The sequence below is a fragment of the Panthera leo genome, chromosome D3, assembly GCF_018350215.1.
Source record: "Panthera leo isolate Ple1 chromosome D3, P.leo_Ple1_pat1.1, whole genome shotgun sequence".
Lineage (NCBI taxonomy): Eukaryota > Metazoa > Chordata > Mammalia > Carnivora > Felidae > Panthera > Panthera leo.
In genome coordinates this window covers 47,119,866-47,141,279 of record NC_056690.1, presented here as the reverse complement: position 1 = coordinate 47,141,279, position 21,414 = coordinate 47,119,866, and the positions used below count along the sequence as shown (strand labels likewise).

Sequence of the window (21,414 nt, the reverse complement as noted above, 5' to 3'; positions counted from 1 at the left end):
AGAATATCTTCACACCATTTATCTCAGATGTTAATGGAAGCAGTAAAAACGTTTATTTTCTACAGAAAAATAGTAAAATGCTCTGAAAAAGTTACCACTACTATCAATTTTAAATATATAATGATTTTGCTAAGTGAGTCCAAAATAATTGGTTCCTTATAAATAATCTTCTAAAAAGTTAGTAAATAAACTATTGCTGGTTTTTTAAAAATCTCTTTACCAGATTGAAAACAATTCTATCAGTGGTAACAATGAAATATTAGAAACACCTGCGTTGTCATGAATGCTTCAATCAAAGAATAATAAAGACATATATTGATTTTCAAATCAATATATGTCTTTGATATGAAATTAGATAGTAGCGACAGGTGTACAATTTTGGAATATACCAAAACCACTGTATTACACATTTTTAGAGGATAAATAATTATGGTATGTGAACTACATCTCAATTTAAAAATCAATTTTCAAAGTAAATTTTTATATCCTAAATATCAGTTGGTGTGTTTTCCAGAGTTCTTTTTCTATAAACACTTTATTCATTTGAAGCTAATGTCTAACTTGTGTACTCCAGTAATTCATGAGGAATGTTACATGGTTCATATTACCTTAATAGTCAAAGAAAGCAGAAATTTTAGACCCACGTTCTTTAACCCAAGTTCTGTAAGAGTATAATATGAAACCAAAGAGGCTAAAATCACATAGAAATAACCATAACTACATGAGCAAATGAACTTGTCCAGAGAAACCTGTATTTTACCACTTATGAACCATAAAACAGAATACAGATTTTTCATTAAAAATTTCATTTAGAATAGTTACATGGAAATTTAATTATGATTAAGTTAAAAGAGCATTAATAATATTAATAATATTCTTCTGGTATTTACCTGGTTCTGTCATCTGAGATTTCTGTATTAGAACATCTCTTATTTTCTCTACCCATAGGTAAAGAATACTTTCACCAATATTCTGTCTAAACAAAATTGAAGAGAAAACTTGGTTATTAAAAAAAATTCTTTCTCAAATTCAAGAAAATATAAACATATTTACAATCTAAGAAATTATATGCAATCTAGCTATGCCTTTTACAAAAGAATTTATAATAACATGAGATTCCCTAACATCTGTTAGCTAAGTATTGAATACAGATGTTCATATCAGTATTAACAATTTCAACAGGCTCCAAATTAACATTGCTTACTTAAAATAAGAGAAAAGCTGCAACCAAAGAGGGTAAAGAAAACTTCTGAACTTGAACTAGATGAAGTAGATAGATGTAAAGGGGATTCGGTTCCTGTTAGCAGATATGGTTTCAGTACTGATGTCACAGCTTGCTTTTTTTTTTAAGCTTTTTGAACAATTTCAAACCGCTTATTTGGCACACTTGTTTGGTATAATTATTTCAGCAAAGAAGAATGCAAAGCATCAGAGGAACTCCCTCAGAGACCAAATTTAAAAGACTTAAAAGACAATTCAGGTAACAACTTTACAATTGCATTTTGTTTTTGACAAAATATTCTGTTGCCCAAATTGACTCATTTTGGTTCCAAATAATGTCTGACTGATTCAGATAAATTAAATCCAACTCAAAGGTCACTGAGAAAAAGAACATGGCATGGTTCATGTCCATAGAGTTATGTCAAATGATGACAACAGCAATAAAATAAAGGTCCCGGTGTCTACTCTTTAGGGAATGACACCAACTTTAGATAAATGTCCGTTACGTGTACTTAAAGTAATCCCCGTATTACTTGATAACAACACCTTACCTCCTTCCTCTGAAAGTCCCCCTTGAAACCACTATCTCTCTTCATCACTACTCATCAGTACCCACCAAAGGAAACTTTCAAAACAAGCAGAGAGAAGAAAATATTGTTTTCAAATAATTCTGTACCCTCAAATCTTCCCCATCTCACCCATAACTCCTTAGCACTAAACATTCCTCCCTGTGCTCTGGTAACTGGTGTCTAAGATTCTAAGAGAGAGGAAAATTCAACTGGGAAGGCTTTAAAATTTGGGGAATGTGGTTTGAATTTCTTTTAAACAATTCCCACTTCTATCCTCTCTTCTCAATAAATGATTCAGAGGTATAGACGCAGAAAGGTACGATGGATTGAGTATATACAAAGCCCAAAGTTCATTATATGTGTCAACACATTAAATGCTCACAATTATTTAATGAAGTATTATTTCCCCATTGTACAAATGAGAAAACAGACCTAGAGAAAACAGACTTGTCTAAAACAGTCTTAGAAGCAGTGAAGAAGCCCAGAGACAGAATGTGAATGCAGACTGACTCCAAAACTCAGCTTGCTCACTGCATTTTGCTCTCCTATCAAGCAGCTATGATCCTAGGCAAGTAAGCCACTTGAACTCTGAGTCTGTTTCTTCATCTATAAAACAGAGACTTAGAGCATGTTATCTTATTTTACAGAAGCAGTTTCTCTTCAAGTGAACCTATCTTAATTCACTCAACATAACTACACCATGTCTACATGCTGGCCTGGGGGGATGGTAGTCAATGAGAAAACTGGGTCCCTTATATCAGTGTTTGTGATCCTTACAAATTTATGTTTTTGTATGTAATTCTCTCCATCTCCTAATCTCATTCTATTGAATTCTTCACATCACCAAAAATAGTAATACCAGTATCTAGTGTTTAATGAACACCTACTATACAGAAGACATGTAGAAAACACTTTGTTACTTCACTAAATCCTTAAGCCACCCTTCGAGGCAGGAAAATCATCCTGTGTATGAATCATACATTCACATTCAGATTTGTTGTTGGAGTGTTGTGAAAACACCTTGGAAGAATTTTCACGATTAATAAATAATTTTTCCAAATAATAAAGACAAAATTAAACCTTAACTCCAAATCTCCTCTCCTCCGGCCCACGGCTTCTTGCAGAAAAACGTACAGCAGCACTTCTGCCCAACATCAGTTACCGAATGCTTCCTTTTTCCCTTGTATTTAACAAAACTTACTGAAATCCAACGTACGGAAGTTGTAGTGGGTGTTTACAATTTCCTAAGGAAAATGACAATTACTCTTTCCCTTGTTCTATCACTAATGGTGTTTTGTTTGTTTTTGTTGTTGTTGTTATTGCTGCATTTGTGTTTTCTCTTGTAAGAAGAAACTGTGTTTTCTCCTTGGTCCAAGATTTTAACTATCCACTAGGATTTGGTGGTTTTCAAACTTTTGCATTGCTATAACGAAATCTCTCACAGAATCAGAAACAAATAAACAGACAAAAGCTGAGAGTCCTCCTTCCTGTGTCTATCTGCCTTGCACGCCACCCACAACTGGTCCTGGAGGAAGTCTACGGAATCCTAAGGACTCTGATACAAAATTTTAAAAAACTACTTATTATAGGGTGAGATGCTAAGCTTTTATTTATTAAATTAAATTATGGTAAAGTAGCTAAATAGAAAATGTCTAGAACAATATTTGTTTCAAATTGAATAAAAGACAAACTTGGACTAAAAGCTGGATTTTGTGAATAGCTATACTTAAATGACTATTAGCCAATCCAGAATGATCAAAACAAAGTCATGTTACTTGTGGCTCTGTTGTATCTTTAATTTTCTAATATTTATATTTGTTGATTTATGGACAAAGCCACTTGCTAAAATACACTACTAAGTTGTGTGACCTCAGACAAATCACTCAATCTGAGTTTCTATTATCCCATTTTCAAAATGACAAAATTGGATGAGATGATTCTTTTAATAACAATAAAATTAAGGGTGGCTATCATATGCTTCTAAAGCACATTACACAGATTATGTCATTTAATCCTCACAACAGTATTATTCTATTATCCTTATTTTACAGATGAGAAAACAGATTCAAAGAGGCCACATTATTTCCAAAACTGATTCTAGAAGCCTGGCCAAGACAGCCTTAATGCCAGCTTAGCTAAACTTGAGACTGGCAGAACTTCCTAACTATAGGCCCTGACCTCCCTTTTCTTAGTGCATTTTTGTTAGAAAACTTGACATTATAAATTCTTTCTCTACTCCTTTGGGAGTATCCCAAAGGATTTAGGGAGAATCCTGTCAGTTTTATAGCCTAAGAGTGTCTTTCTCAAGGACCTGGCAGCCATCATTTTGAACTGTAATCATTAAGGAAGACAGCATCCCTTCTCCCGTCTTTATGGGAGGGGAGGAGCCTAACTTCTGATGAGCAACAATTAGCAAACACAGATGGCCTAATCATGAGAAACACATTTGCAAACTCAGGAAATAACTTACTGGGCTTACACAGCTCACTGATTAACCTTCCCTCAAATCCTTATCCCAGCCCTTACAAATTCTGTTGATAGGAATGCAAACTAGTGTACCCACTGTGAAAAACAGTAGGCAGGTTCCTCAAAAAATTAAAAGTAGAACTACCCTACAATCCAGGAATCACACTACTGTGCATTTACTCAAAGAATACAAAAACACTAATTTGAAAGGATACATGCACCCCTATGTTTACTGCAGAATTATTTACAACAGCCAAACTAAGAAAGCAACACAAGTGTCCATCAATAGATGAAGGGATAAAGGAAATATGGTGTGTATGTATGTGTATACATACACATACATACACACAATGGAATATTATTCAGCCATAGAAAAGGATGAAAACTTGCCATCTGCAACAAATGGATGGATCTAGGTAGCATAATGCTAAGCAAAATAAGTCAGAGCAGAGAGAGACAAATACCATATGATTCTACTCATGTGGAATTAAAGAAACAAACAAAGGAAGAGAAATAAAAAAAAAAGACTCTTAACTTTAGAGAACAAACAGCTGGTTACCATAGGGGAGGGGGGGGGGGGTGTGGGATGGGGTAAATTAAGTGAAGGGGATTAAGAACAGACTTATCTTGATGAGCACTGAGTAATATATGGAACTGCTGAATCACTGTATTGTACATCTGAAACTAATATAACATTGCATGTTAACTACACTGGAATGAAAATTTTAAAAATTCTCCTGGCAAGAAAAACAAAAGCAAAAATAAACTACTGGGACTACATAAAAACAAAAGACTTCTACGCATCAAAAGAAACAAATCAACAAAATTAAAAGGTAATCTATGGAATGGGAGAAGATATTTGCAAATGACACATACAATAAAGGGTTAGTATCCAAAATATGTAAAGAACTTATAAAACTCAACACCCAAAAAACAAATAATCCAATTAAAAAATGGGCAAAACACATAGATATTTCTCCAGAGTAGACACCCAGATGGCAAATAGACACAGGTAAAGATGCTCTTCATCTCTTACCATCAGGGAAATGCAAATCAAAAGTACAATCAGATATTACCTCACACCTGTCAGAATGGCTAAAATCAACATGAGAAACAACAGGCGTTAGGGAGGATGTGGAGAAAAAAAGAACCCTTGTGCACTGCTGGTGGGAATGCAAACTGGTACAGCCACTGTGGAAAACAGTATGGAGGTTCCTCAAAAAGTTAAAAATAGAACTATCCTATAATCCAGCAATCGAATTACTAGGTATTTACCCAAAAAGTACAAAAACACTAATTCAAAGCAATATATGCACCCCTATGTTTATAGCAGCATTATTTACCATAGCCAGGATATGGAAGAAACCCAAGTGTCCATCCACTGATGAATGGATAAAGATGTGACATATATAAATATGTATAATGGAATATTACACAGCCATAGAAAAAGGATTGAAGTATTATGCTAAGTGAAATAAGTCAGAGAAAGACAAATACCATATGATTTCACTCATATGTGGAATTTAAACAAAACAAAAAGCAAAGGAGACAAAAAAAAAAAAGACAGAGAGAGAGAAATCAAGAAAGAGACTCTTAACTATAGAGAATAAGCAGATGATTACCAGAGGGGAGGTGGGTAGGGAGATGGGTGAATTAGGTGATGGGGATTAAGGAGGGCACTTGTCATGATGAGCACCAGCAATGTATGGAATTATGGTATCTTACATACATGAAACTAATAACACTGTATGTTAACTCATTGGAATTAAAAACACAAAAAATTCTGCCTTTTGTTTCTGGAAGTTGAAGTCAGACTGAGCTCTGGCCTCTCTCCCCTACTGCAATAGTCTTGAACAATGTTTTCCTCACTCTTTTAGCTTTGTGGCAATTTGTGCTTTGATAAGCCTCGCCTTGTCTACGGCCATACCACCCTGAACGCACCTGATCTCATCTGATAAGCCTCTCCTCCCAACTTTCAAATCTAAGACTCCATGATAAATCAAAATGTGAGGGGCTGTGGGAAATTAAAATCATCATCTTGGATTTTAAATTAAATATTGTTAAAATGATCCATTGTAAATTTAAATACAGATATTCCCCCATTTTCCAAAAGTTTGTGTTATGCCACTGCACTTTTACAAAAGATCTACATTAGCTGTTTTCACTAACCAAAAGAAACCTGAAGAGAATTTTCACTTTTACAAGAACTGCCATTACTGTACCAAATGTAGGTCTCTCATAAAGTGAAGCAGTGTAACTTGAACATTCAGAAAGTTGGGGATATTCTTTCTTTATGCCATTTTGAGAGGTTTAATAGGAATGCTCCACTTTTAGATGGTGGGGAAAAACCTGTACTACCAAAAAAAAAAAAAAAAATGTTAATCCCCTTCCTTAAGGGATTACTCTTAAACAACATTTATTATTATGTTCCAGGTATTTTTAAATCCATCATTCACCTTTTGCTTGATTAAAATAATTATTTTCACAGATTTAAAATACTCATATGCAAAATATTTCATCAAAAATAAGGTATGATAAGCAAATTAATCTACAACTAACTAATCACCAAATCCTAGTCAATATTCTTTTTTTTAAAGAGTTTATTTATTTTGAAAGGGGGAGGGAGGGAGGGAGGGAGGGAGATGGGGGAGAGAGAGAGAGGGAAGGAGGGAGAGAAGAATGGAGGGAGACAGGGGGAGGGGGAGAGAGAGACAGTATCCCAAGTAGCCTCCATGCTGCCAGTACAGAGCCCAACATGGGGCTCAAACTCTTGAACCATGACATAACGACCTGAGCCCAAACCAAGGGTTGGATGCTTAACCGACTGAGCCATCCAGGTGCCCCAGTCTATATTCTTAAGTATTTCTTTAACCGATCATTCTTCTCCATCCATTCTTGTTGCCTTCCTAAAAAGGCTTCCACCATCTCCCTCCTCCTCAAACTCTTCACAGCCCATCTCTCACACTGCAATACAAATCTGATTACATCACTACTCTGTGTAGAACACTTAAGAGCCTACAACATAATGCCCACACTTCTTTCCCAACTTACGACTTCTTTATTCTTATCCTTACCTAATTTGTATACCTGGCATCTTAAACTATTTGCTAAATTCTGAAGATGCCAGGTTGCTTCACACCTACATGATTTTGCTCATGCAGTCCCTTCTACCAGAAAACCTCTCCCCACTTGATTACCTCGCAAACACCATGCTCCAAGGTCTCCTTCACAATGGAACCCTTCTTTACAACTCTATCCACATGCCCAGAGATAGTCTGTTGCTAAAACCTCTTAAAAAAAAGCTAGTACAGCACTTGGTCCAAACCTCTCAGTAATTACGTCATTATATCATACTGGTACACATTTATCTTCATTTTTAAATTCCAAACTCCTAACAAAGTACCAGCATATAGGAGATACTCAATAAATTCTTACGGGAAAAACTGTTAGTTTTCTGACTTCTGCTTTCCTACCTAAGAGGAAACAAACCATGGCTCATCCTCTTGTCTAGGCAAAAATCACATTTTACATACAAAATGATGTTAATGTAAAAATCTTCATAGTGATATAATATTTAGAATATAATGAAACTATAAATATTAAAAACTATATTCATACATTTACTAATTTTCAAAACTAATAATATTTTTCAATTTGCTGCCCCCTGCTGGATTTATGGAAAAATATTAAAGGCTGTCACAAAACTTTTTAAGAGTGTTTTAAAAAGTGCTCTTTTAAAAAAAATTTTTTTTAACGTTTATTTTTGAGACAGAGAGAGACAGAGCATGAACGGGGGAGGGTCAGAGAGAGGGAGACAGAATCTGAAACAGGCTCCAGGGTCTGAGCCATCAGCACAGAGCCCAACGCGGGGCTCGAACACACGGACTGCGAGATCATGACCTGAGCCGAAGTCGGCCGCTCAACCGACTGAGCCACCCAGGCGCCCCAAGAGTGCTCTTTTTAAAAGAGTGTTTATTTTTACTCACACCACCTGTGTGAAAACAATACCATTGGACCAGGATTATTCAAGCCCTTTTTAATAAGCAAGACAGTATAAACCACAATTCTATCTTTAGAACAAACTGCTTTATAATCTCTGACCTTTCCTAATTCCCAAATAGCTCAACTGAACCAGTTAGGGAGAACACCAAATTGTGTCCTATGGGAAGGGATCTATCTCTTAGTAAAAGAGGGGCTTTTGGATAGAAAAAAGGCAGATGGGAAGCCATTTCTGAGTACATGACATTGTGGATAGGTAGGAGAAAAATCTAACTTACGAACATTAGTATGATAAAATCCAAATATGGGAAGGTTTTCAAGAAAGAGGTACTTCAACACCAGCATAAGTTACAGATGTCATGTAAGATAAGAACTAAGAAAATGACCACAAGATGTATAATTACAACATCACTGGTGAACAAATTTGCAGTATATTTATTCTACTCTAAGGGAGAAGACAAAATGGTAACTAAACATAAATAAAGGATTACAGAAACAAGTTTCTTGGGGGCGTAAAGTTGGAATGACCAGTAAGGTTAGAGAAAGTTATCAGAAAACATTTAATTGAGGAAATAAATAATACTTATATGCTGAGGAATATCTAAATGGGGTCATCCTTTATTGATACGTCCAGTTCTTGGTTGCTTCCAGGGTCAAGTGTAAACCTGGGACTCAAGGAAGACCATACTTCTCCAGGAAGGAATGAACAGAAGCAATTCCATAAAGACTTACCACATTTTAATTAAATATTTTAGGAGGAAAAGGAACCTGGCCGAGATCCCAGGGATACACTGTACCAAAAAGGGTGGCCACCTAGAACATATAAGACAATCCTTACCAGTTTCTGGATTACAGTAAAACTGATTCTAAAACATTGTTTATTTTACGAAATTAACATCTTACTAAAATTAATCCAAATCACAGTCATCTTCCCTGGACTACTGCATTAGCCTCCTAACATATCTATTCTTGCTCCCTTCCAATCAGCTCTCCACACAGAAACAGATTGGTGTTTTCAAAGTCAGAATCTTATCAACGACATCACACCACTTGAAAACCTCTGCTTTCCACGGGTCTTAACAACAAAGACAACAATCCTTCACATGGCCTCCAAGACTGTGCATGACCTCCCCGGCCTACCTCACCAGGTCACTGTCCCAGCATCCTCCCTCCTCTCCCCTCCCCTCTCTTCCCCCTTCATACCACCAACTTTATGTCTTGACAAGCTCCTTGACACAGAGCCTTTGCACATGTTGTACCATTCGCTAGTTATCTTCACTTCAGTAATTCAGCTCTGAAGTCAAACAAGCCATCCTTGACTAGGTCATATCTTGTTTCAAATTCATTTAGTACTGCACATTAATATCTTTCTTTTACAGAACTTATCAGAGCTGCAGTTTTACCTTCATTTTACAATGTCATGAGTGGTATCTCAATCAGTAAGTTCTAAAATCCATGAAAACAGAGACCATTTTTGTTTTTACTATGTGTACCTATGACCTAGTACAGTGCCTGTCTTGTAGTATTTCTTGAATGAATGAAACAGTGAAGAATACAGTGTCAATAGACTCTCAGTTTTATGACCTAATACAAGATTCTGCTGTAACCAGTTTCATTCAACATAGCCTGTGAAAGTATTAAAACAAGAACTGTATCTTTGGGTTTACTTTCACAATCTGGTATTTTTACAGCTATTAGCTCTGAGTCGTTACTGTTTTTTGTTTTTGTTTTATCTAAGTAGAAATCATATCAAGTGTATATATAAAATTATATAACCAGTCTTTCAAAGACTTTTCAAATGCATCCTTTATGTTAAGGGAAAGGCAGCTTAACAAAAACTTTAGAAAATGCCCTAACATATCAGTGGCAACAAAAGCCCACAATAAAATCACAAGTAGAATTTTTTTTTAAATCATTTGCTACTTACATATATATTTCCTCAAGGCTATTTGATAAATCTGCACGTTCTTGTCCTTTAAGCCAAGGAGCACTAAGATTAAATAAAACACAATGAAGAAGACTATTCAAGGATTGTGTTTATATTTCAAACAGAAATTACTGATTAAATTACAAATTATTTGATAACTTTTAAAAATTACCTACTTTCATTAAAATGTTATATTGTACAAATCTATACAGTTCCAAAATGCTTTCATTGGCATTAACTTATTGTGTCCTCCCAGGAAACTTTGATGAAGGCAATCCCAATATTATTCAATTAAAATATAGTTTAAAAAACAGAGGTGAGGGGCGCCTGGGTGGCTCAGTCGGTTGGGCGTCCGACTTCAGCTCAGGTCACGATCTCACAGTTCGTGAGTTCGAGCCCCACGTCGGGCTCTGTGCTGACAGCTCAGAGCCTGGAGCCTGCTTCACATTCTGTGTCTCCCTCTCTTTCTGCCCCTTCCCTGCTCATGCTGTGTCTCTCTCTGTCTCAAAAATAAATAAACATTAAAAAAAATTTTTTTTAAAAAAAACAGAGGTGAGTTCATAGGATATCATGAACCTGTCCAGGTTTACGTAAATGGCAGAACAAGTTTGAGAATCCAAATTTCCAGATTCACAGTATCTGCGACACTGTTAGGAATTGCCAATTTTTTTTTTTTTTCTAAAAAGTGTCTCAAAAACAACTTTAACAAATAGAGTGGTTGCCACGTGACTGCAAAAATATATATCAACTTTTCCTGAAAAGGGCATTTATGTTTATAGGCATTCTAAAATTATATCTCTCATTTTCAATAAATAAAAATTAACAGAACCATTATTATTATCAAATTTTATTTCTGTTTTAAAACACATACAAAAAATTATCCCACTGGTAGGTAAAAATTTTAATAATGACAATTTAATGGAATTCTCTTCACACAAGTTTATATATCTTAGGAGGTCAAGTGGGCAAAGCTGATCAAAGATCATTTGCAATCAACAGGTCATGACTAAGATTAAGCTTAGGCTGCTAAGAAGATGGTTCCTCCACAACAAGGCGCAGAGAGAAGCTCCAGAAGCACCAAGCATGGGTAATTCCCAGAGGGCAAGCAGTCTTAGGCAGAAGCTTGCCAAGGAACTATGGCTAGGTCAGCAGAACCAGATTAGGAGAAACTAAACCACCAGATTGTCTAAAGAGAAAGATTTCTCTATCTCTAAATACAATTCAGTAGCTGTTTTATCCCTATGAACGCTGTGATTCTCTTTTATACTAAATACATTCTGCAATGTGTTTTTTATATAATTTAAATTTTTTTATTTAAATGCTCTATACAAAGTCCAAAAGGTGTCCTTTTCAAGTACTTTTTTATTTTTTTAAAAATGTTTATGTATTTTTATTTTTGAGAGAGAGACAGTGTGAGCAGGGGAGGGGCAGAGAAAGAGAGAGAAAGACACACATACAGAATCTGAGCTGTTAGCACAGAGCCTGACACGGCGCTCAAACCCACAAACCATGAGATCATGACCTGAGCCGAAGTCGGATGCTTAACCAACTGAGCCACCCAGACACCCCCAAATAAATAAACTTTTAAAACAGGGGTGCCTGGATGGCTCAGTTGGTTAAGCAACAGACTTTGGCTCAGGTCAGGTTTGTGGGTTTGAGCCCCACATCCGGCTCTGTGCTGACAGCTCAGGGCCGGGAACCTGCTTCAGATTCTGTGTCTCCCTTTCTCTCTGCCCCTCCCTTGCTCACACTCTGTCTCCCTCTCTCTCAAAAATGAATAAACATTACCAAAAGGTAAGTTTCTTTATTGTGAGAGAGAGAGCATGCAACCATGAGCAGGGGGAGTGGGAGAGGGAGAGAGGGAGAGAGGGAGAGAGGGAGAGAGGGAGAGAGGGAGAGAGGGAGAGAGGGAGAGGGAGGGAGAGAGGGAGAGGGAGGGAGAGAGGGAGAGAGGGAGAGAGGGAGGGAGGGAGACTCATAAGCAGGCTCTGTGCTGCCAGCACAGAGCCCAACATGAGGCTTGAGCCCACGAACTGTGGGATCATGACCAGAGCCGAAATCAAGAGTCGGACGCTTAACCAACTGAACCACCCAAGTGCCCCCAAAAGGTGTTCTTAACTTCCATATGTATTTTCCTAAGAAAGGTATTTTATATAAACACAAAGCACAATATAGAGAAATAATCTTTAAAAAGTATAATCTTTTTGTAAGAATATAAACATAGAAATATAGCTTACTTCAGTTGATAAATAGGTGGAGCTGTACCTGGGTATTCATTTGGTAGCATCACCTGTAAAGCAGTTTAAAAATAAATCTGTTTATACTTCATCGTGACTCAAAATTAACAATATTTATAAAGCTAGTTACTGGACAAATTTCCTACTTGCCAAACTAAAATCAAAACCATTATTTTGTTCAATCTCAGGAGAGAAATGCCTCCTCATATTTATACTTAAAGTATGTTGTTAATGATAATGCCAATTTTTTAAGGAGCACATTATTTACAGAGAAGGTATACAAGCAATGAAAGTTAGGAAATAAGAGTGGGGAAGACAAAGATGAAAAGAAAACTGAAACAGGGGCATTAAACCCTAACCTCAAGTGAAAAGGGTGGCACTATAACTTGTTCCAGGTATTTTTCTGAAGAAATATTAAAAAAAAATCCTATTAAATACTGGTAAACACATTAAATAACTAACCCTTTACAGAGACCCATACACCTTTGTTCCCAGATCAGTATTGTTATAAAAACAAACACTGACAAAAACCTTTATGTTGAAAATACAGGCAGTCACCAAAGAATAAGCATTAATACAGAAAGCTATACTCATCTTGTCACTTTTTATCTTAACCACACTGATTCTCAGTTAATAAAGAAACAAGTATCTGTTTTATAAAGCCTTTTAAATTACTAACATATTCTTCCTCTTAAAGGTTAGCCATCCTTCCAGGTTTAAACCCTCTCCTATTAAATGAACAGAACAATGAAAGGAAGTGAAACTCAAGTCTGTCAAAGGTACACTGAGAATATCTAATTAAAATAACTGGGATAGGAAAGATTGAGACTATCAGTTAAAGCTTGTCTTGAGTGATCAGAGATTTCATTACCCTGGTGCTTACTCAATTGTTAACAAAAGCTAACAAGAAAACAGACAATTTAGAAGTCACACAACAGTCATTTAGAGGAATACAGTATTAGTCAATCATACAGTCACTGTTGTAACTGGAAAATGGCTATAGAGAAGGAGGGAAAAATACCTGCAAGCAAAGTGTCCACTTGGGGTCATCTATATCGTCGCTAATTCTAATACAAAATATTTTGGCACAGTCATCAATGACACACCATTCCTCGCCATAGATAGCTGCCATTGCTTCAATTTCCTCATTCTGTAAGAAGTTGATGGGAGGAAAAAAAGTCAACGAATGTACATGCCCTAAAAGCCTGAATTTTCCTTCCTCTCTTATAAAGTATTTTTATTTAACATTACTAGCCTTTATAAAGGATCCCTGAAGGAACACTGCCAGAAGGTCTTAGCAGCAGGTCACCATGTTCTACTCTGTAAGTGGTTGCCAGACAAGGACTAGGACCAGCCTTGCTGCAACATCACTGGGTTTTTGGCCACTAGTGAGCCAAGATATATACAATACCCTACAGCACGATTTACAAGTGGAAAGATGAACACACATCCTCTGCTTCACCTTTTCTTAGGTACCACGTAATCCTCACTCCCACTCCCCAGTATCCTTGCTATATACTAGCCATATAGTCCTACTTAATACCTCCATTGTTTCTTTTGGATTTAGGCACAGGTATGGGTGGTTGTTTCGTTGTTTTTTTTGGTAATCGTATCCTAAAAACATTTCGGAAATTATTCTTTGGTTTGGGGTTAAAAAAGAAAAATAACAGGATCTAAAGGTGAAAAGGGGAAGCAAAGTATGCAATCTTGTATGCATCTCATTTTGGCCTCACAGCCCAGATGGAAAAGCTTTTAAGAGTACCCACGTGAGCCACGCACTAGGGAAAGCTCACTATCAAGAGGAGTAAGATCCAGCGGGCCCTCAAGGAACTCCAGGGTTTGTGTTATTATTGCCCATTTTGCAAAGGCAGAAACTGGAGATAAGTGGCTTGTCCAAGGTGACCCGGCGGCGACAGGGCAGAAAGCAGAACCCGGATTTCTGTCGCCGGCCCGGAGCTGCTCCGTCGCGTGCTGATGGTTGACGACGACACCGTCGGAGGCAGGCCGAGCCCGCCGACGCCCGGGAGCGGCTGGCCGGAGGGCGATCGGCGGAGAACGGGCGCCAAGAAAATGGAACGCGGTGCAGCAAACGGCGCGCCTGGAGGCCCGGACGGTGCCGGCGGGAATGGGGGCGGCCCCGGGCAGAGGGCCTCTCGGCGGAGGAGGCCCGGGACGGCGAGGCGAGGCCGAGCCGAGCCTGGAGGTCGGCGCCCCGGCGGGCCCTCACCTGCCTCTGGTCGCTCCCTGCGTCCCCCTCAGCCATGTGGCCCCGGGAGCAGCCAGGCGGCCGCCGCCGGCCGAGGTCCGGAGTGCGGGGGCGGGGCGCTGCGGCGGCGAGCGGAGCACCGGCTGCGGCGAGGCCGACCCGGAACCGCAACCCGGGGCGCGCCTCGCAGCTCGCATCTGCTTCCGGGTTGTGGGCCAGGTGATGTGAGGGGCTCTCCGCACCCGAGGTTCCTCTCCCTGGCCCTGTGCCCGCCTTCTTTCTGCCCCTTAGCGGCGCCCGGGGAAGCCGTCCCGCTAGAGAGACGGCTGGAGGGCTTCTGGGCTCCGTGTCCTGGAAACGCCGGGGCTGGGGGCTTCAGGTCGCCCACTGCGGCCGCGGTATACCCCGGAGTCCCCGGGAAACGTTGGGGCGTCGGGCTTACCGCCACGGCCCAGGGAGGAATTCGACCGCAGTCTGCAGCCCAGACTCGTCTTTGCATTTCCAGGCAGGGGTTGTTTTGTTTTGTTTTGTTTTCTGGATTTTTAAAAACGTGTTTTAAGGTATTTTGTTTAATCTGGGCAAGGATGTGTTTGATTTTCCAAAAACAAGCGAGGAGAGAGCAGGCGGCATTTCGAAAGCGTGCAGGAAAACTTACCCACCCAACTGTTGTATTGTGATAGCTTTTTGGGGTTTTGTTGGTTGGTTGGTTGGTTGGTTGGTTGTTTTGGCGTTCTTGGACATTTTGCCTAAAAGCACCTTTTGTACAAGACACTAGTTATGCCAGCCAATGTAATGGTCATTGTTTCATTACCCAAAACATTTGCATCAATTTGCTTCAGTTAGTCTCCACTCCACCCCACCCCTCCAACACCTACTTTGCAATACATTGGTTGTGAATTATATGGATATCATAATCAAGGCACATAATAACTTATTCAACTGGGATTTTGTCCCCTCTTCACTTTCTTCACACGCACAGACAAAACCTCAAAATATTACATCCTTCCTCTCTTTTGTCTTAATTATGGGCGTGTTTTAATTACCCCATAAAACTTATCTGAGTTAAGAGTGCACCACTTAAGTACTTGTAAAGAAGTCTGCTTAAATTACTTTGAGAGGATCTTACTGAGCCTTGTGGATTTATTAATTCAGATATTTATTAGGTTCTTGTGCTAAGCTTTAGAGATGCATTTTCAGACGTAATGCATTGCCTTTAAGGAGCTAAGATGGGGAGCAACAAAAGTAATTAAGATTAAAATGGACTAGAATTGTGTCTTGTTGTGTTAGTAGCACCAAAAAAGGCCGTCCAACCAATGTGTGTGTGTTTTTTTTTAAGAGAGAGACAGAGCTGGGGCGGGGGGGGGGCGGGGGGGGGGCGGTGGCGGCAGTCAGAGAGAGAGTGGGAGACACAGAATCCCAGGCAGGCTTCAGACTCTGAGCTGTCAGCACAGAGCCCAACCCAGGGCTGGAACCCACAAACTGCGAGACCATGACCTGAGTCGAAGTGGGAGACTTAACCAACTGAGTCACCCAGATATCCCCGTCCATCCAAATTTTACTGGGCTTCTTGTTCCAGAGAATGCTTGCACTGACTTATAGAAGAACAGGTAGAGGTTAGCTAATTGAAGAAGGGGAGGGTAGTTGTTTCACATGGTGAGAAAAATACTGGCAGAAAAATTGTGGCCCATGTAAGAAATTTCATGCAGTTCATTGCCTCTGACATCATAGCTGTTAACCTCCTCTTGTCACATGGCTTGCATGTGGCTTTCTGATTGTCTCCATAAGTTTGCAGCTGTGCATTCATTTTTGTTCCAACAGAGTGCTTGGAGGGCTTTAGCCCTCAGTAATGTCAATCACATTTCCTCCCTCTATTTGGTTTGGACAGTGTGTTTTTCTTCATCTTGAGCTAAAACAGTTTCTAGCTCCTCCTTCCAACCAAGTTGGGCCCCAAAGTCCATGGTACTGCCAGTTTATCATGGTATTTCTCTACTAGGCAAGGAATTTGCCTGGAAGTGCTATGGGGTTTGGCCACCATGCATCTCCAGGTTGCTTGAAACTTTCTGCAGTTAGCATCCTAATACTACCTAGATGTCCATCTATTGTTAAACAGCTTTCTTCCTTCACTCTGAACTCTTCCTTCATTGATCTCTTCACATTTCTTACAGCTTCTATTGCATAAAATAGTGATTTTCACAGTTAAAAAAAAAAAAAAAGCCATGGGGGGGGGGGGCTGGGTGGCTCAGTTGGTAAGTCAAGCATCTGGCTGTTGATTTTGACTTAGGTCATGATCTCACAGTTTGTGAGTTTGAGCCCCACATCAGGCTCCATGCTGATAACAGAGCCTGCTTGGGATTCTCTCTCTACTGCTCTCCTCCTCGTGTTCTCTCTCTCTCAAAATAAATAAATTAAAAAACAAAACAGAATCCTTCCTTCAATGAAAGCTTATGTAAAACAGATTAGATCATTCTGGCTGAAATAGTGGTGATGGTCCTGAAGTCCAAATTACCAACAACCTTCCCTCCCCCCACCTCCCCCACAGAGGCCCCTCCTAGACTTTAAGCCCAAATTTGAAAACTACGTGTTAAAATATAACAAAACCATGCACAGCACAACTTGAAAGTCTAAACAAAGCACACTATATGCAGTTTATTTTACATAATACCTCTTTTCTTACCATATATCACAGAAGCCCAGTCTATTTTACCTTCTACAGATTACACCCATGATTTCCTAGTAGAGTTGACACTTGCACAACATGGGTTTGAACTGCAGGGGTCCACTTACATGTGGACTTTTTTGGACAAATACAATACAATACTGTAAATGTATTTTTCATGATTTTCTTAATATTTTCTGTAGCTTATTTCACTGTAAGACTACAGTATGTAATGCATTTACGAAATATGTTATTGACTGTTTATGTTATCGGTAAGACTTCCTGTCAACAGTAGGCTATTAGGAGTTAAGTTTTTGGGAAGTCAAGTTACGTGTGGATTTTTTACTGCACAGGGGTTCGGCATCCCTAACCCCCACGTTGTTTAAGGCCAGCTGTAATTCCTATTTCTTCTTAGCTAGAGCCTTTAATTTTTCTTTTGAGCTCAGATTCTGAACAGAAATGATTCTTTGCCAAAAGGAACAAAACAAAACCCTCTCTAATGCACTCAATGCTTATGTGTCAGATACAGAGAACCCCAAACTCAGACATGCAAAGAGCACTTTGGAAGAGAAGGAAAGAAATAGTTACTGAAGTAACAAGTGTAGCAAACAACCAACCTGTTTTGTAAAACACCTTGGGAAAAAAAGCAAAACTTTATTGACAACTTAGTTGAAAAGATTTTTTACCTAACACGAACTTTGAGCAGTTGCCTAAGCAGAGGCTGAGAATGGTTTGCAGACAGTAACATAGATTTGGATCCAAGAGGGGTCTCTAAGCCAGATTCTTCTGATTTCCATATCAGTTTACCCAAAATGTTGGTTACTGGATGTCTTCTTCAAACTCAGTATGTTCAAAACCAAACTCAGTTATCTTTCTCCCTAAACCTCTTGTCATCCTCCTGTCTTCCCCAGTTCAGGAATTGGCAACCGCTGCACCTCTGGGTCGGTAATTAATTGCCCAAGCATGAGCCCTGGGAGACATGCTGCACCCCTGTCTTTCACTGCTTTCACACTCAAACAGCAAGTTTGATGATTTGGATTCCTGTATCCCTTATGTTCCTCATATCCTCCTCCCTTTTCTTTTGGATTCCATCTGGACGCTCTTCAAGTTATCCTCCTCACATCTGCCAGAGTAATCATTCACAATGTTAGAGTCTGATCATGTCTTTTTTCTTCCTTGAAATCCTTCACTTGCTGCCCATAGCTTTTGTGATGATGCTTCAGCACCTTAACACACAAGGAATGTTCATGGTGACCTCTCTATGTCCCACTTTTCTAGTGAGACCAAACTAACTTATTTAAGCTTCCTTTGATGAAAGAATTACATGGCTTAAAAAAAAAAAGTATGAAAACTGCTCTCTAACACAGTAAACACTGTATAGAATTAAGATATACAAAGAGGCCAGAGACCAGAGTGAAGGAAGAGAGCAGATGTGTTTAACAATATGTGTCTGGCTGCTTGCTGTTAGTGTGATAACTGCAGAAGGCTTCAGGTGACCTAGTGGAGACACAGGTGGCCAGATCCCATGGACTTCTCAGCAAGAAAGATGGGGTGACTGGCTGCACCAGAGCTTCTATGTCAGATAGACTTGAGAGTGCAATATGGTTGATCGGAGATGCTTGCAATTTTTTGTTTAAGATTAAGAAACGGGTGCCTGGCTGGTTCAGTTGGTACAGCATGCCACTCTCGATCTCAGTGTCCTGAGTTCAAGCTCCATGTTGGGCATGGAGCCTACTTAGGAAAAAAAAAAAAAAAAAAAAGATTAAGAAACATAAACTTTCTGAATCAAATAATTGGAGGAGAGAAGGGATGTTGTGGAGATCACAAAGGGTCAAAGCCCTCCCTTCATAGCAAAAATGAATGCATATAGATATAGAGATGATATAGAAATGACCATTAGCAGGTTTTGCAAGCAGTGTGACAAGATGAGATTGACAGCTGTGATATTAGAGGCAAGAATGAGTTATGTGAATGGGGGAAAAAACAACAACCCTAACCTGGAAGGGTATACATCTGACTATGACAGAGATGACTGTTACATCAGGTGAGGAGTTAATCCTGTGAAGCGTTCTCCATAAACATAGATAGTTTAAATAGGGCTCTTCCAAACATTCTCTAGGACCATGCTACTCAACATGAGGTGTGTGGACCAACAGCATCATATTATCTGAGAACCTGTTAGAAATACAGAAATTTAGGTCCCACCCAGACCTATTGAATCTGCATTTTAATAAGATTCTTGGGTGATTTGTATGTACGTCATATTTTGAGGATCTTGTGTGACAACCATGGGGAAGTGCCTCTTAGATATTAAAGAAGACTCCAGCTCCTGTGCTCTGGGATCCATTACTCCATTTACACTGAGGCTATGCTTCCCATGGGCTGTTCTCAACAAAGCAGAGTTACGCAAACTGGCCCGTTCTTAGGAGACAAGACCCCTCTGATGGGGTACTTGGGCTCCAGGGTTCCCCTGAAGGCCTTGCTGAACTTTTCTTAAAATTAGTGCCTTACAACTTTCCTCTGTCCCTCCTTCCATTTCCCCACTCACTCAGGGTCAGATTTGTATCAGTTTGTTGGCTCTCTGAGCCTCTTCAGGTTCCCTTCCTATTTTCTCGCACAGGTATTTCTTCCAATAAATTTCTTGCACATTTAATCTCATTTTGGGGTCTGCCTCTCCAGGATCCAGACCAGCACAAGGTGCTTTAGGGTACACTGTAACTCAGGTGAAGTCTGTCCATGTAGTATTGACTTACAGTAATATCTCATTCTGAAATTTTTTTCTTAAGAAAATATGTCCTTAAAATATTTAAGAAACAAAACACAAGCCATCTTGGCATACTATTAATAATAAGTCTCTCCCTTATTTCTCTGTGCTTATCTTACACTCCCCGTCAATGAAAGCCAATGTGGCAGGCTACAGGCCAACAAATGCTAAGGTTATAGGTTCTGCTTGTGCCATTTATTTGTGTTCTGCTTGTGCCATTTATTTGTGTTCTGCCAACAGTTTGACCAAATATGGCCAAGAAAAGTGATAAAGGTACAAAGGAAGATTAACATGCCGGATATTAAAATACAAGTCTTCGGTAGAAGCTTTGTCAAAGAAATAGTCAAGGAAATGGAGTCACGATTAGCAAACAATAGAGGAAGGAAAGAAATCCTTGAATATTGTAATGTCACCATAAGTAATATGCAGCATGGCAAGATTAGCTGGCAGTCACCAGAAACTAATGGTGCCAGGCATTTGCTGACTTCAGGAGATTTGAAGGGAATGGAAAGGTGGCATGTAATGTGCACAGTGGAGCTGTGCAGATCCTGTCAACACCAATCCAAGTCAGCAATCCCATTGCAGAAATAGGAACCCCCTCTTTGGACGAGGTGTGCAACCACTTCAATTAACCTCTAAGGCAGTGGTTGATTTCCCAGTAACAGCATGTATAAATGTGTAGGCCACAGAAATTAATCCTTCAAGCGGTCAAGGGGGGAAGGTGGTGTGTGGTCAAGTTTATCATTGCTGCGCTAAACACACTTCATCTGTTAATTTTATGTTAGATTTTTCACAGCCCTTCATATTCTAATGTGCAATATAAATCTCTAAGAGTGGATGATAGTTTCAGCTTTTCACAGGGAATTTCTGTAAGGAATCCCTAACTTTCCTTCCTAACTCCCTAAAATCTTGGAACAGTAGCATTATTAGACTGCTCTTTGATAAGTACTACCTCCATTAAGCATCAGTGTATCTCATATCCTCCTGGCAATGATAGTTCAGGGTCACATTTATATCTATTGCTGGCCCAGTATTAAGAAGGACCTTATGTGGCAAAAATATTAACTCTGACTTTTTGATTATTTTCAAGAAGCATCTTCTTTTTATTATTATTTTTTTAATTTTATTTTTTATTTTTTAAAATTTACATCTGAATTAGCATATAGTGCAACAATGATTTCAGGAGTAGATGCCTTAGTGCCCCTTACCCATTTAGTCCATCACCCCTCCCACAACCCCTCTAGTAACCCTCAGTTTGTTCTCCGTATTTATGAGTCTCTTCCGTTTTGTCCCCCTCCCTGTTTTTATATTATTTTTGTTTCCCTTCCCTTATGTTCATCTGTTTTGTCTCTTAAATCCTCATATGAGT

At 39.1% G+C, this 21,414-nt stretch overlaps 1 protein-coding gene across 4 annotated transcripts in view; it reads right to left on the bottom strand.

The window, feature by feature from the left end:
- The window catches only part of IMPACT (impact RWD domain protein), a 30,799-nt gene extending 16,021 nt beyond the window's left edge, over positions 1–14,778 (bottom strand). Inside the window, exons 1-5 of one of the 4 annotated variants that reach the window (XM_042910676.1) lie at positions 14,647–14,778; positions 13,441–13,569; positions 12,420–12,472; positions 10,183–10,245; positions 891–976 (exon numbers count right to left, since the gene is read on the bottom strand). In XM_042910676.1, coding sequence (XP_042766610.1) covers positions 891–976; positions 10,183–10,245; positions 12,420–12,472; positions 13,441–13,569; positions 14,647–14,682 — 367 coding nt within the window. In that variant the 5' untranslated portion in view covers positions 14,683–14,778. Of the gene's footprint in view, positions 1–890; positions 977–10,182; positions 10,246–12,419; positions 12,473–13,098; positions 13,124–13,440; positions 13,570–13,962; positions 14,163–14,185; positions 14,208–14,646 lie in introns of those variants that run through there. The other 3 variants (XM_042910677.1, XM_042910675.1, XM_042910678.1) reach the window with 3 other exon arrangements.
- Between the last annotated feature and the right edge of the window lie 6,636 nt (positions 14,779–21,414).